The sequence below is a fragment of the Petaurus breviceps genome, unplaced genomic scaffold, assembly GCF_028583685.1.
Source record: "Petaurus breviceps papuanus isolate PSGF00001 unplaced genomic scaffold, PetGlider_PUasm1.0 173, whole genome shotgun sequence".
Lineage (NCBI taxonomy): Eukaryota > Metazoa > Chordata > Mammalia > Diprotodontia > Petauridae > Petaurus > Petaurus breviceps.
Genome location: NW_027185759.1, coordinates 15,784,888 through 15,799,090, shown reverse-complemented (window position 1 = coordinate 15,799,090; position 14,203 = coordinate 15,784,888). Strand labels below are relative to the sequence as shown.

Sequence of the window (14,203 nt, the reverse complement as noted above, 5' to 3'; positions counted from 1 at the left end):
AAGAAGGGAGGGGACGGAGGATGCACGGGGTTACCCCGAAGGCGGCAGCCTGGGCCACACGGCTACTATGTAGCCAGGGAAGGAAGGAAGAAGGGAGGGGACGGAGGGATGCACGGGGTTACCCCGAAGGCGGCAGCCTGGGCCATACGGCTACTATGTATCCAGGGAAGGACCGGGGTTGGGATCCACAAGGTTTTTTCTCAAATACAAAGCTGAGGTAAAGTCGGCACAATTACTCGGGGCGGGGGGGGTCTGAGGACCACCTGGCGCTCCCCAGCAGGGGTCCTTACTCCGGGGTGGGTGAATGCACGTGCGCTGCGCCGCGCGCATAGTTTGCACGGGCGAAGCTACGTAACAAGGCCCGCGCGCTGCTGCCCAATGATTAAAGAGGTGCACGCACGCAGGGCGGGGCGAGGCGGATTGTCAGCGCTCGGAGGACTACGGGAGCCCGCGCCAAGGACCGCCGGCGGTTGGTAGCACGAGGGGTCCAGCGCGCCACGCGGCCCCCGCCGCTCGCCCGGCTTTGCTGAGTAGGAGCAACAAGGGAGGTAGAAACGCAGCTCGGCCTCCTTAGGCCGACCGTGAGAACTGGCGCAGGCGCAGACCGACCTCGTTAGCTAGGGAGCGGAGAGGCGCAGGCGCAGACCGGCTTCACTAGGCACGCAGCAGAGCGCAGGCGCGCCCCGGCCGGCCCGGACACCTCCGCCCGCAGATGGTGGAGGAGTGCGCCCCGGCGTCGCCGTCCGATCACCTGCCGTCGCCCACGCGGTTGTCGATGTCCAACCAGATGTCCCGGGTGACCTCCTCGATGTCGACGTCGGTCATTCCCCCGCGCAGCCCCATCTCCCCGCAGCAGCTCCCGGGCCGCGCCCACCTTCCGGACACGCCATCCGAGGACTCGCTCTCTTCCCCGGGCGAGCCGCAGGCCCCGGAGCCGAAGCTCCTGCACGACGGCACCTCCTCGAAGTCTGACTTCAACGTGGTGGCGTTGCTGGCGCAGTGGGCGGACGACAATCTCTGCCTCATCCGGGTACCGCGGGGCCGCTGGGCGGAGCGGCGGGCTCGGGGGGCGTGGTCAAGTCCCTGAGGTTCTCACCCCTCCCGGCCCGGCCCCACGTGGCTTTGTGGGGGCGTGGCCCGCGGCCCCTTACTGGACTGGTCTGAATGGTGGCAGGGCGTGGTTCAGGGCACAGACCTTAGGGCCCGGAGGGATGAACCTCCCCGTGACCCAGCGAGCCGCTGGCAGACGGGCCGGAAGGCAGCCCGGTGCTGGCGTGTCCGGGCCGGGGAAGGGGATCGGCCCCTTTTAGAAATAAAATCAGGTGTTAGAAGTTTAGATCTCTCTTTATATTTGAGTTTAAATGAATTTATTTTAAAATATTTGACCTTTAATTCCTGTATTTTTTTTTACTGAAGTGTAGCTGAAAGGAAGCCCGAGATTGTTTTAAATAAAAGCAGTGAAAAGAGAGTCCTTTACGGGCGTAAGCGCCTGTCTGTGACCTGGGCTGAAAAGTCCGGGGTCGGATCAGATTACCTTGAGGCGCCTTTCAAGTCGACATCTGTGATGCTAAAATGAGTTCATATTGATTCAGTATACTTCCAGCCTCCCCCTCATGTCCTGACACTGATGGAAAAGGGGTGTGCGCTTAAAGTGACAGAGCTATTTACAAGCAATATGTCTGTCCTGTATGGCAGCCTGTGCTGAGAAGCCAGACTGGGAGACTGAAAAGGCAGCCTGGGTTAGGCCAGTGTGGTACCGAGCAGTATCCCCCTGCCCATACAGCACTGCACCAGGCACTTCAGGCTTCCCAGAGAGTAACGGCCCGTTTTCTGTCTTCGAGGAACCTGTGATGAAGTGCCAAGGTGGAGAGGCCAGACTGTCTTCACTGAAGACACTGAAAGAGGTTCCAGGAAGGGGGGAATTCTGGAGCTTTGGTTGTACCTTAAAGGATAAACTGGATTGGGATAGTTAAAGAGTCAGATGGGAAGACGAGTTCAGATTGAAGACTTAAAAAGGTTAATAAATTCAAAGTTGGACACAGTTGTTTTGAAGAATTAATGGCTTATATTATGTATTTTTTATAGAACATTAGTACTGGAATGGCAGTAGCAGCAGTCATGTTACTTGCAAGAAGTATTAAATTGGTAAGTTAACGTTTGAAAATCCTTTAGAATAAATAGTTCATATGCACTTTTAAATGTTCTTGATTCATTTTTAATTCAAGCAACATAAGAATATTTAACAATATTTAAAATAGGGTACCATTTTTATAATTACTATTTCATACTTAAAAAGAATCTCAGGGGCAGCTAGGTGGCTCAGTGACTACAACACCAGCCCTGGAGTCAGGAGGACCGGAGTTCAAATCTGACCTCAGACACTTAACACACAACTGTGTGACCTTGGGCAAGTCACTTCACCCCAATTGCCCTGCCTTTCTTCCTCAAAAAAAAAAAAAAGGAAAGGAAGAATCTCAGAGGTTTGGCCCAAGAGAATGTTGGTATTGGAAAATTTATATTTCATTCTCCCCAGGATATCTCAAAATGTCTTTTCATGATGGTTTAGATAGCACTGTGGAGATTTCTAGCTCATTCAACAGAAATTCACTTAATAAAATAGCTGGTTCTTAACTATTTTTTTTAAAGATCATTAATTTTGTTGTAGCTAATCATCATGTTTCCACCATGAATGGCCATCAATGATTTATTGATCTTATGTCAGTTTTTTTTACTTGTTTCTTGAGTTGAAACATTTTCATTCTTTTTTATTGTCTTCAGTGCCACTTTCAAAGCCTCCAGAAAAAGAGAAATTCAAAAATCATTGACTGTTTTTTATTCCTGTCAGTGATAGTTTTGTGATTGTTACTGAGGATTGATTCTCACTTCAGTTTTTATGTTTCCCTTTCCTGTACTTCTTTAACTGTTTACATTACAAAGCAAAAAGCTCTTGTTTTATTCTTTTCCTTAACCATAAAGTAACGCCAGGCTTTCCTCTCTAGTTGTCTTTCTTTCATTTGTAATTTGTAATTCTCTTATTTTTTAAATGTCATGAATTCACAGGCTAAACTTTAAAAATTACAAACCTACTAATTGCTATAACAAAAAGTCAAATGAACACTCAAAGGAATGAGCTCACTCATCAACCCCGCTTTTCAGTAAGGCAGGAAAGAAAGAATGAACAGACAAGCAGATATAGTACTTAAAAAAAAATAACTTAGATTTTTTTTACATCAGGAAATTCTTTTCTTTTAACTAGGTGATTTCTGTGGTTTTGATTTCTTTGCCTCATGAATTGCTCAAAGAAATTAGTCCTTAATATGTTTTTTTTTTTAACATATCTTGAGATTCTTTGACCCTCACTATTATTTTTAGTATATTTCCCTAAAAAACTGTTTCTTGGTTCCACTGACGTTTTACACAGACTACTTTGTGCCCTGAAAATTTCAGATTTACCACATTAGAAAAAAGCTGTCTTGTCTTAAAGGGTCAGGTAGCAGATTTTCTTGCCATTTTATAAAAATAAAGATCCGTTATGTTTCCTCTAGCCTTCTTTCTTCATTGCCTTTATCTAAGAGTCCTCTTGGATGGCCCTGGTTAGGTGGTACTGTTCTGGCCACAGTTGATTGGTTCCATTCCTGGTGCTGACTCTCCACCCTTCCTTTTAGTGTCTTCCTTTTTGTGCTGTCCCTTCCTGATCTTGTCCCATCACCCTCCAGTGTCATTTTCATTTCTGACTTGGTGCCTTTCCTTAATTAGAAACATTGTTTCATAGTATTTTGAAGTTATAAATTGCAAGTTGAATGAGAAATAACTAAGTGAGGATTATGTTATTTTAAGTTATTTTACTAGAAATATAAGATTCAATAAATTCTTGTTTTAATGGCAGAAATACCAAAACAGTTTTGGTAAGAATTTTTGTGTTATATTTTTTTCCCTGCAAATCAACAGACATCCAAATTTGTAAGTCCTTCAGATATTCCTGTAGAATTTATTAAAAATCATGTTAAATTACGAGGACGACTACGCCGGATCACTGCAAAGGGATTGGAATTGGAGCATGTTCCTATTAACATCCCTATAATTTCATCATGGAGAAGTAAGTAAAGGTAGAGGAATAATGAATAAATATAAATAAATAAATAACATTTGGGAGGTTCTAGTATTCTTTGTTTTTGGTAAAATTGGAAAAAAAAACCCACATGATTTTACTTAAGAACATTAAGAAAACATTTAAAGTTATTCCTTTTATTTTATACCCATTTGATCAATGAAAGGGAATAGAGAGAGAGGGCCTTTACTGAGCATCTCATATTAAGCTGGTACTTAATACCCAGCTGCCCCAGGTCTTTCTCTACTCCATTCCAACCTTTCTCAGCAGTCAAACTGATATAATTCTCTGGTCTAAACAAGTCACCCCCCCCCCCTCCTCACTTGGTGAATTCCAGTGGTTCCCTGTCATCTCCAGGACCAAATATAAAATCCTTTCCTTGAACTTTAAAGCCTCTGCATCCTGGGCCCTTCTTCCCTCTCTAGTCTCCTCACACCTTGTTCTCTGCATCCTCTGTGATTCAGTGACCCTGGCCTTTTGACTGTCCCACATCCTCAACACTCCCATCTCCTTCCTTCCTACTGACCATTTCCCCCGGCTCTTGCTTATGCCTAAGACTCTCTGCTTCCTGGCTTCTTCCAAGTCTCAACTAAAGTCTTAACCTTAGGGATTCAGAGAAGGCTTCACGAAGTATGTGCCATCTGGAATGAGGCCTTGAAGGAATGGGGGAAAGATTTCATTTGACAGAATCGAGGATTGGGGAGGAGGCCTTTCTGGGCTTGGAGGGTCAGCCTCAGCAGGGGAAAAGGAGCCCGGTGTGGAAAGTGGCTAAAACCTAGAGGGATATGCAGCTAAGAAGGTGGGGGGACTCTGGCTGTGGAGGGGAGAAGTGTAAATACCCATCCTGCCAAGAGAAGTGTGAATGGCTGTAGAAAAGGTGGTTATCTTGAGTCTAGGGAATGAGACCACATGTAACTGGAACAGACATGGAAAGTAAGCCTTGAAAGGGCTGAAGGAATTTGGAAAAGGCACGTTGATGATTTGACCTGAGCTCTTTGTGTTCTGAACCAGTGTGGGGTTTGGGATAGTCGTTTTGCACATTCCCTGGCCAAGGCCGTTGCTCAGCCTTTTTGGACTCTTTATAGCAATTACTTAATATCAGTTAAGCTTCTTCTATAGGAATGTTTCTTTCCCATTTGGGGGCACGGGTAGCTTGCCACATACATTTGTCTGGGTTGGAATTGTAGGTGACCACAGTGTCTCCTCAGTTTGTCATTTCTCGTAATCTGGTGTTGATTTTTGTCCTTTGATATAGTGACTTGATGAGTTGACCACACGCAGACATCTCTTTCAGAAATGATTCTTACGTTGGGAACCACTTGTTTCTTGTTGAGATAATTTTGTTTTTTGAGTGATATGTTTAGGGCTCCTAGTACTTGAACAGTTAAAATCTGCTGGAGAGTTGGTCAAGAAGTTGTTCGTCTTAAGCCAAGAGTTTCTCTAGAGCAAATAAAGTCATAGGTAGGTTTTAATATTTTAATGTTTCTTTTTGTTCTTGATCTGGATCTTACTCTCTTAGGTGTAAATTAAAGTCCTTGTGGAATTTATGTTATATAATTTTTGTTGTTTTTTTAAACAACTCATATGAATTTAAAGACTCAGAAAACTTATCAGTGGTGAAAACTCTTTGTAAAATCTGTAATTACTAAAAATGAAAGACTTTGACTTGAAGAATTTTTGTTAACAGTTGTGTAACCAGTTGACAAAATATCAAGCATCTGTTGGAATTGTTAACCCTGTAATTGTATGTCGCACATCACTGACATGATATTTCTTTGACTTTTAACCCCCATCATCACTCTTCCTATTTCTTAAAGAAAACTGAAAGTGAAGTAACTAGGACTTTGAGTATTTTGCAAATAAATGTTACCTTGTGACTTTTCAAACTATACTTGGAAATAATTATTGGCTTTATGTTTCTCTGGCTAAAACTATGACTCTCTTTACCCGTCTAGGGCAGCCATATGGGTTTTTGCTGATAAAGCTAGCTGGAGTGGAGCTCACTGAGGCTGGTCATCTGTGGTTGAAAAAGGAGTTACAACCTTTCCAAGTACTGTGGTTCCAGTTGCTGGCAAGAGACAACTCAACACTTATTTGCCACCTGTTGGTGAATAGAGTAAGTGCTGGGAGGAAAAGCAACCAGGACCTTAGGTGTTTGTGGTACTTAGTCATTTAGAGGTTCTGGGATGGGAAAGCTGGATGACTAAAACCAAAAAGCAGCTCTGCCCTTTTATACATACCACTAAGAAGCAACATTTAATGGCTTTAGGAACTAGAGGTTAGTCTTTGCTAAGATCCTTCTTTGATCCGTATCAGGTGAAAGCATGTAGCAAGACGGTCATTTTTTCATCCTCCCTCTCACCATCTTCTCTCATCGTCTCCCTTTCTCTTCCATACCTTCTGTTCTCCTTCCCTCCCCTCTCCATTCCCTGCCCTCTCCCATTTCCTCTCTGCTCCTTGCCACAGTCTCTTGTTTTCCTGTCTCTCCTTTAGGCTGATTGCTTTCCCTCTCCCTGTCTCTTTCTCTTGTTATCTCACTTTGTCTTTTGTTTTACTTATCTCCAGCTTTTAGTTCAGAATTGGATTGTTCCAGGGCCAGATTCTCCCCAGGTTGTGCTTTATTTGGGGTGTTGTAGGCAGCCCAGTTTATTCTTGCCCAAAGTTCCTGCACTGGCCTCTGCCTCCTGGGCCATTAGGCTGCCCTAGATCCATAAGCCTATCAGTCCATGTTTATTAAATGCCTACTGTGTGTCAGGCAGTTTGAGGTTTATAGGGCCGGATCTTTATGGCTCCCCAGCATCTCAGGACAGAGGGTTAGAACCTCAGAGCTCCCACATCTTAGCACTGCAGGAGTGCAAGCATTGCTGTTCTGAACACTTCAGAGATGCCCTCCTTAGGGCTTGCTCAGGGGAGACCCCCACTCTTTGGATCTCTAGGCACAAGCCTTGCAGGCTGCACAAACACGTCTCTGGCCAGTCACTGAGCCTCCTGTGGAGCTGCCCTGCCCATGTGCCCTGGCCTTGCCGCTAGGACCCTTTCTTATTGTCTTTATTCTAATGCAGTTCTGGGAAGAACAGAAGAGATCATTGATGGCAGTTGCACTGGATTTCTTGACCATTTTGGTGGCAAGTTCCAGTTTGAAGGATTTACTGGAGCCAATTGGTGTGAAGTGCAATGTCTGCCTTCTTCTCCAACAACCAAGATAGTAGGAGCCTCAAAAACAGTCCATCTGTTTCCCAGTCATTTCTGCCCATTAATCCTAGTTTGATTCTCTGGAGCCATCTGTTAATCTTCTGTAGTAAGGATTGGTTTTCTCAAGGCTTTTTTTGTTGGTTCAGTCATTTCAGTTGTGTCTGACTCTTTGTGACCTCCTTTTGAGTTTTCTTGGCAAAGATACTGGCATGGTTTGCCATTTCCTTCTCCAGCTCATTTTACAGGTGAGGAAACTGAGATAAACAGGGAGAAGTGGCTTGCCCAGGGTCACACAGCTGTGTGTGTGTGTCTGTGGCCAGATTTGAACTCGAGTTTTCCTGAATCCAAGCCCAGTACCCTTTTATAGCTAGCTTTATCTTTACATGTTCAGGACTTGTAAATTATAGAAAATTAGCCCCATGAAAATGATAACAGCTTGACACACTGGCTGTTGGAAATCCTTAGAAAGAGGAAGCATTTTGTCCAAGTAAAAAGTGGTTGAGGGTGTGGCCTCTGCCCCCAGAAGTAGGCATTACCTGACTCTGAAGAAGTATTCACCCTCAGGGCAGCCTCCACTCTGCTGTGCCCCCTTTGCCTTTAGCTGTGCCCACTCCTGACTTCTCTGTATGCTAGCAAATGTGAACTTAAGAAAAAAAGGCTGTAAAGGCTATTACTTCCCTCCCACACATTAACAGATTTATGACTTTTAAAAGATGGAGTTTTGGAGATGATGTGACTGACATTTTCCTGTAAACAGTGGTGAGGTTTTTCCAGGCCTATCCACAGAATGCACAGGGTACTTCCCAGGGTGTTCTGTTTAAAGGAAAGAGGTACTAAATGTAAGGTCTGAACTTCCCTGCATCACATGCTCATCTCCTGACTCTTAGAACTTTCATGGTTCTGCTCTTGGAGACTCAGATTTGTTTGTTTTTATAATTTACAAGTTCCATTGGAACATGAGAGCTGTCCTTCTGTATTGCCGAGTCATCGTTAATGAGTCTGTTAGATAAATAAAACCTCCTGAGTTGTTTCAGGGTAAACAGTATCCTAAAGGGTCCACCACAGAGGCTGAGCAGACCAGTGCTTTTACTGTACCATCTGGCAAGTCCCTGACCGAGAGCTGGAAGCATTTGTAGAGGCCACCAAGAAAGGTGCCAGCCACTGTATTAAGCACTTTACAATATCTTCTTTGATCCTCATAACAACCCTGGGAGGAGAAGGGGCTACTATGATCCCCATTTTACCCTCTAGGATGCTGAGGCAGACAGAAGGAAAGTCACTTGCCTCAGTCCCACAGCTAATAAGTTGTCTGAGGCAGGATTTGAATTCAAATCCATTCTACATTGGGATTGGAAGTTTTACCTTTTAGTAAGCTTAAATCAGCTTCTCTGCCTGACCATCCATTGACCTCTGGGGGCAAGCAGACTAAGACTCTTTGGTGGGACTGTCCTTCAGATACTTAAAGAATAGCTGTGGGGGCGGCCAGGTAGCACAGTGAGTAAGAGCACTGGCCCCAGAGTTGGGATGACCTGGGATCGAATCCAATCTCAGACACTTAGCACCCACCCAGAAACACCTGGATGTGTAACCTTAAGCAAGTTACTTAACCCCTATTACTTAGGGGCGGCCAGGTGACGCAGTGAGTAAGAGCACCAGCCCCAGAGTCAGGATGACCTGGGATCGAATCCGGGCTCAGATACTTACTACCACACCCAGAAACAATTGGCCATGTAACCTTGAGCAAGTTACTTAACCCCAATTGCTTAAAAAAAAAAAAGAGTAGCTGTGAAAGTCTTCTGTTTGGCTTACCTTTGAGCCAGTTATCCTCTCTTTCATAGCCTCCATGGAGCTTAAGGACAGAAAGAAAGGGCCTTCTCTATACCCCAGTAAAAGAGGGCAGCAGAGAACTAGCTCTTGGCTTGCCCAGTGAAAGAGCCAGTCAGGATTATGCACGCCATGGTATAGGAGGCATCTGTTCCTCTCCTTCCTGCTTTCTTCACTTTGTATCAGTTCGTCTGGACCTTCCGGTATTTCTTTGAATTCTGTCTGGGAAGTCATTGCTTCTTAGGCCATTTGCATGTTCTTTTACATTCGTACTCCATACATAGTGTGTTTCGTCATTCACCAATCAGTTCAGCTTTGGCCACTTATCTAGTCTTGCTCTCTTGTCTGCTTTTGCTTCTGTCTTTTCCAATGTCTTTAAAGAATCTCAGTTCACTGAGTTCCCTCTGTGGTTCCAGGGACCTCTTTAGACAGTTCTCTGGAAGAGAGAGCTTCCCCTCCCCTGTAGAGTGGACTTCCTTAAGAACCAGAGAATTGGAGGCTGAGGTCCCACTTCACTTCCTTCTGAGCCCTTTGAGATCTTCTTTCCCTACATTGAAGGCACCTGTCTGACAGCACTCAGCATTCTTCTCTCCTATAAATTCTAAGGTGGTGAAGGATCTTCCCAAGCACCCTGTCATCTCTCACTCCTCGCACGGTTCTTGGTCACAACCATGGCCAGAAAAAGAACCTCTTTGGCACTTCATCTGCTTTGGAAGGATAGCTTATACTTGTGTAGCATTTTTCAGTGTACAAAGTACACTTTTCCCACCACAAACCTGAAACATACATAATTCCAAAAAGTATGATCTCCTTTTTTAGAAAAGGACATAAAAGATGTGATTTGTCCTTGGTCATCCAGCTAGTAAGGAAAAAAGGCTGAGACTTGAACCTAGATCTTCTGACTTCAGTCTCTGTGATGAATATTTCTCAAGCATCCAAGAGATGCTTCAGGAAGGATTGGAGGCCTTGGCTTCGATCCTAGCTCCAGCACTCATCAGGCTCATTCTGTTATCTGTAGAAGGAAAAAAATGGATGCATGGACATTTGTCATAAAGTCCTTTGTAAATTGGGAGTCCCTGGATAAGCGTGAATAGTTGTGACACCATACTCTATCCTCTCAAGCCTTTGACAGATAAAGGGCTCCACATTAATGAATTAAGCTTGCTTTTCCATGGGCTGAAGCTTTAGATGGAAGTAGCTGGTAAATACTTTTTTAGATGCTTATATTCCTCTTCTTGATAACCTCACATCACCATTCTGACCATCTAGTATAACTTGTCTTTGTCTCTTCTGTGCTCCCCTCACTGCTGACACTCTTTCTAGTTTGTAGATTGTAATCTGCTTCATTTTGCCTGAAACCCAAGTAACAGGACCAATTAAGAAGAATCGTAAAGTAAACAAAAAGAAGTAGAGTCAGAGGGAGGAGCAAAGAGCCCAGCTTCAGGGCTGGGGTTGGCCTCCCCTGGAGTTCTAAGGTTGTCAGAGTCCAGGGACCTCCTGTAAGTTGCATGTGTTTACATATGCAATTTGCAGGGGGTGGGGAGTGGGGGGAGCAGGGCTATCTTTTAGCACATGATGATACGTTGTTTTTCTTCTTTGATTCAAGGGCTTTTATTTTACTGTGAGTTTGAATGAAGAGATTTTGAGAAGAGGGCTCGGCAAAACTGTTCTTATCAAAGGACTAGATCATAACTCTAAGATATATTGGGCAATTCACAGAAACCTACTGAAAGCAGAGCTACAAGCCATAAGAAGAGGAGAAGGAATTTGGAAAGAAGATACTGAGAAGTCGAGTTACATAGAGAAATTTAAAGGTTCATGGAGAGAAATATGGAGCGAAGACAATCCTTTCAGGACACTGTCATTATGGGAGTTGGATGTGAAGAGAAAATCCTATTATGAAATATTAAAGAGCCGATATGAAAAATGGAAAGATAAGTTAAGCAATTCCGGGTGTGTGTTGAAGGTCAGAGAGTTTCTGAGTCGCGTGAAATTTGGTAAAAGATAGTGAAACATTGGAGATTTCTAGAGGTCACATAATTGGAAAATACCTTAGAAGTCATGGAGTTATGTATGTTTCCTTGAGAAGTATTGATGAGAAGGTCCCAGACAATCAGAGTTTTTATACTTCATAACAAGAAAAAGTAATGGGATTTGAATGTTTAAAAAAAGATGACTTTTGTATATTTTAGACTGGAATTTAAACTGTGGGGAGTATGCTTTTTATGTGCATTTGTGGAAATGAAAAATACTGTGTAATAAATCACCAAGTTTCAGGTTATGAAAGAATCATGGTATCATTTTTAAAAGACTTTTACTTAAAATTGTTTTGAATGGTATTATGCAGTTGCATTTGAGCCATACTTTTATTTAAAAATTGAATCAGCTTTTAAAAATTTGGGATCATTGGAGAGATACCCACCCTCCAGCACCCTAGTCCTGACTCTCACTTTATGGGGGTGCAAGATAGGCTGTCTTCACAAGATAGCAGACTGTAATGGAGAACAAGACGAGTTCAAATAGTGCCTTGGGAGCCATGGGCGACTCTCTTAAGCTCTGATTTCTGAAGGTCACTTACTTCTCAAGCAATTCTCTTAGGAGGGGCCCTTTCAATCACAGATCATTGACATTCAAGAAGGCATTTCAACATCTTTCCTAGGAGAAGGGATGAATGGTGGTCCCATGCACTGAAAACATGAATTTTATTCAGTCACATGCATTAGGTAGGAAGTTTGAACATTTATGGTTGTACCCTGTTTGTTTATGCAAAAGCAAAATAAATCAACAACTACACATGATATAACTAACATTTTATTGTGAACAAAAATATTTCCTGAAATACTACTAGATTCTCTTGAGAATTCTGGGATTAATGGAAAATGTCAGTACTATATGATTTATTTTAACTGCTGGCTTTCTCTTTTCTTCTGATGGTACAAATACCAACAGACTGGCGATAATTTAATTATGTGCTAAAAGTTGATAAACTGGATGGAGAACCTCTGGAACCCTGATAGTCCAAATGAAGAGCATGATGAACATAGTCAAACTCCGTGACAGTGGCTCAGTGAGTAAGAGCACTGGCTCCAGTGTTGAGAAGACCTGGAGATCGAATCCCGGGCTCAGACACTTAGCACCCACCCAGAAACACATGGCCGTGTAACCTTGAGCAAGTTACTTAACCCCAATTGCTTAGGGGCGGCCAGGTGGCTCAGCGAGTAAGAGCACCGGCTCCAGTGTCGGGATGACCTGGATCAAATCCGGGCTCAGATACTCGGCACCACACCCAGAAATAATAACTGGCCGTGTAACCTTGAGCAAGTTACTTAACCCCGATTGCTTTAAAACAAACAAATAAAAAAAAACAAAACTCCGTGACTTACTGGTTTTCACCTTGCCTTCAGTCTCTTCATTGCTTCCGTACCTCAATCACTGAGAAAACTTCACCTTTTAGCGGTTACATCATCTGCTCTCAATTCTTGTTTTTCCTTTTTTTTTTTTTGGAGAGGGGAAGGCAGGGCAATTGGGGTTAAGTGACTTGCCCAAGGTCCCACAGCTAGTAAGTGTTAAGTGTCTGAGGCCGGATTTAAACTCAGGTCGTCCTGACTGACTTTTTTGTGTGTCCATCCCATCATAATGTGCCTGGTTTGTAATTTGGTTCCTAAACTGGTATGTGTTCTAGGTATAAGCTCAAGGTTGCCCGTTGGATTTATTCATGCACCACAAACCCTACTCCACTTTTTCCACATCTAAGACTAAAACCAGTTTGATTTGATTGAGTGCAGAAAAGTGCAAAAAGACTGAAAATAGGCAACAAATGAAATGAATTAAACGTGTATTCAACAGCTACCATGTACAAGAGACTCACACACATCATCTCATTCATCACCTCATATTTTGAAAAGTGGAAATATATTGTACCTTCAATGGTTCTCAAGTATTGAAAGTCTAGAAATCAAAGTTCAAATTAAGGCAAGATTATTTAGATCAAAATTATATTCAGATCATTAACATGCTCTAAAACTATTCTTTCCACTTTTTTTTCTACATTATTTCTCTCATTTTCTTTCCCTTTTGTGTTAAGAATATTGGTAAAAGAAAAATTCTCTTAGTTTTAGTAGAAAATTGACAGGGCGGGGGCCGAGCCAAGATGTCGGAGTAGAAGCAGGACCTCCCCTCGGCTCCGGCTTCCACCTTCCCCAATCCATGTAAAAAGGGGACTCTAAACAAACTTTGGAGCTGCAGAACCCACAGAATGACACAGAGAAGCTAACCTCCCGGGCAGGCCAGCAGGCGGCAGGAATCAGCCAGCACAGCACTCTGGTTGCCGAGCCCAGCCCCACCCCGAGGCTTTAGCCCCCCAGGGCGGGCCTGACCAGTGGCCGGCTAGAGGTACTACAGATCACCAGCAGCTGTGGCTGTTTCCAGATTTGTCAACACACAGATGCGAAGGACAAAGTGAGAGGTCAGTGCAGTCTGGACTTTGGGACCAGTAAGTGGGAGTGTGTGGCTTTTGCTGCCCGGTTGAGAAGTTGCTGAGGTGCTGGCACAGCCAGCCAGCACCACGTGGCAGCGTCAGCTCCTGGCCTGCAGAGTGTAGGGGAACCAAGCACCAGTCTGAGAGGTAATTGCTCTTGCTTTAACCTGCTTGGATCTGGATTGCAGTCTAGGGTGGAGGTCCTGGGGTGTATGTCCAGCTTGCCAGAGTGTGTGGAGACCTCAGAGAGGGTACCCATCTAATACCTCCAGCAACTGAGAAAACCCCAGTGTTTGGGATGAAAGCTCCCCTGTCTGGTGGCAGAGTCCTACTGTGGCAAAAAGTCCAGGGGTCAAGTGACTGAGGGCTGACATGACCAGGCAAAGAAAACAAAGCAGACAGAAGATTCCAACATTAGACTCCTATTTTGGGGACAAAAAGGGAGTAAAACATGGAACAGGAGGAAGACAGTAAAGTCAGAACTCCTGCACCAAAAGCTTCAAAGGAAAACACGAGCTGGTTACAGGCCATAGAGGACCTTAAGAAGCAGATAAGAGAAGTGGAGGAAAAATTGGGAAGAGAAATGAGAACAATGCAAGAAA

At 44.0% G+C, this 14,203-nt stretch overlaps 1 protein-coding gene across 1 annotated transcript; it reads left to right on the top strand.

Annotated features, from left to right (window-relative positions):
* The first annotated feature begins 62 nt into the window (after positions 1–62).
* On the top strand, positions 63–11,413 carry CUNH3orf33 (chromosome unknown C3orf33 homolog). The gene is made up of 5 exons (XM_069083438.1): positions 63–1,030; positions 2,086–2,145; positions 3,949–4,096; positions 6,064–6,224; positions 10,731–11,413. Exons 1-5 carry the CDS (start codon positions 713–715, stop codon positions 11,130–11,132), a joined length of 1,089 nt encoding a protein of 362 aa, XP_068939539.1. The 5' UTR covers positions 63–712; the 3' UTR covers positions 11,133–11,413.
* The last annotated feature ends 2,790 nt before the right edge of the window (positions 11,414–14,203 follow it).

Bases quoted from the DNA above. Each gene is read 5' to 3' on its own strand.
- CUNH3orf33 (XM_069083438.1), top strand. From the start codon at position 713: ATGGTGGAGGAGTGCGCCCCGGCGTCGCCGTCCGATCACCTGCCGTCG. The intron at 1,031-2,085 runs GTACCGCGGGGC...TATTTTTTATAG, and splicing joins ACAATCTCTGCCTCATCCGG to AACATTAGTACTGGAATGGC. The intron at 2,146-3,948 runs GTAAGTTAACGT...GCAAATCAACAG, and splicing joins TTGCAAGAAGTATTAAATTG to ACATCCAAATTTGTAAGTCC.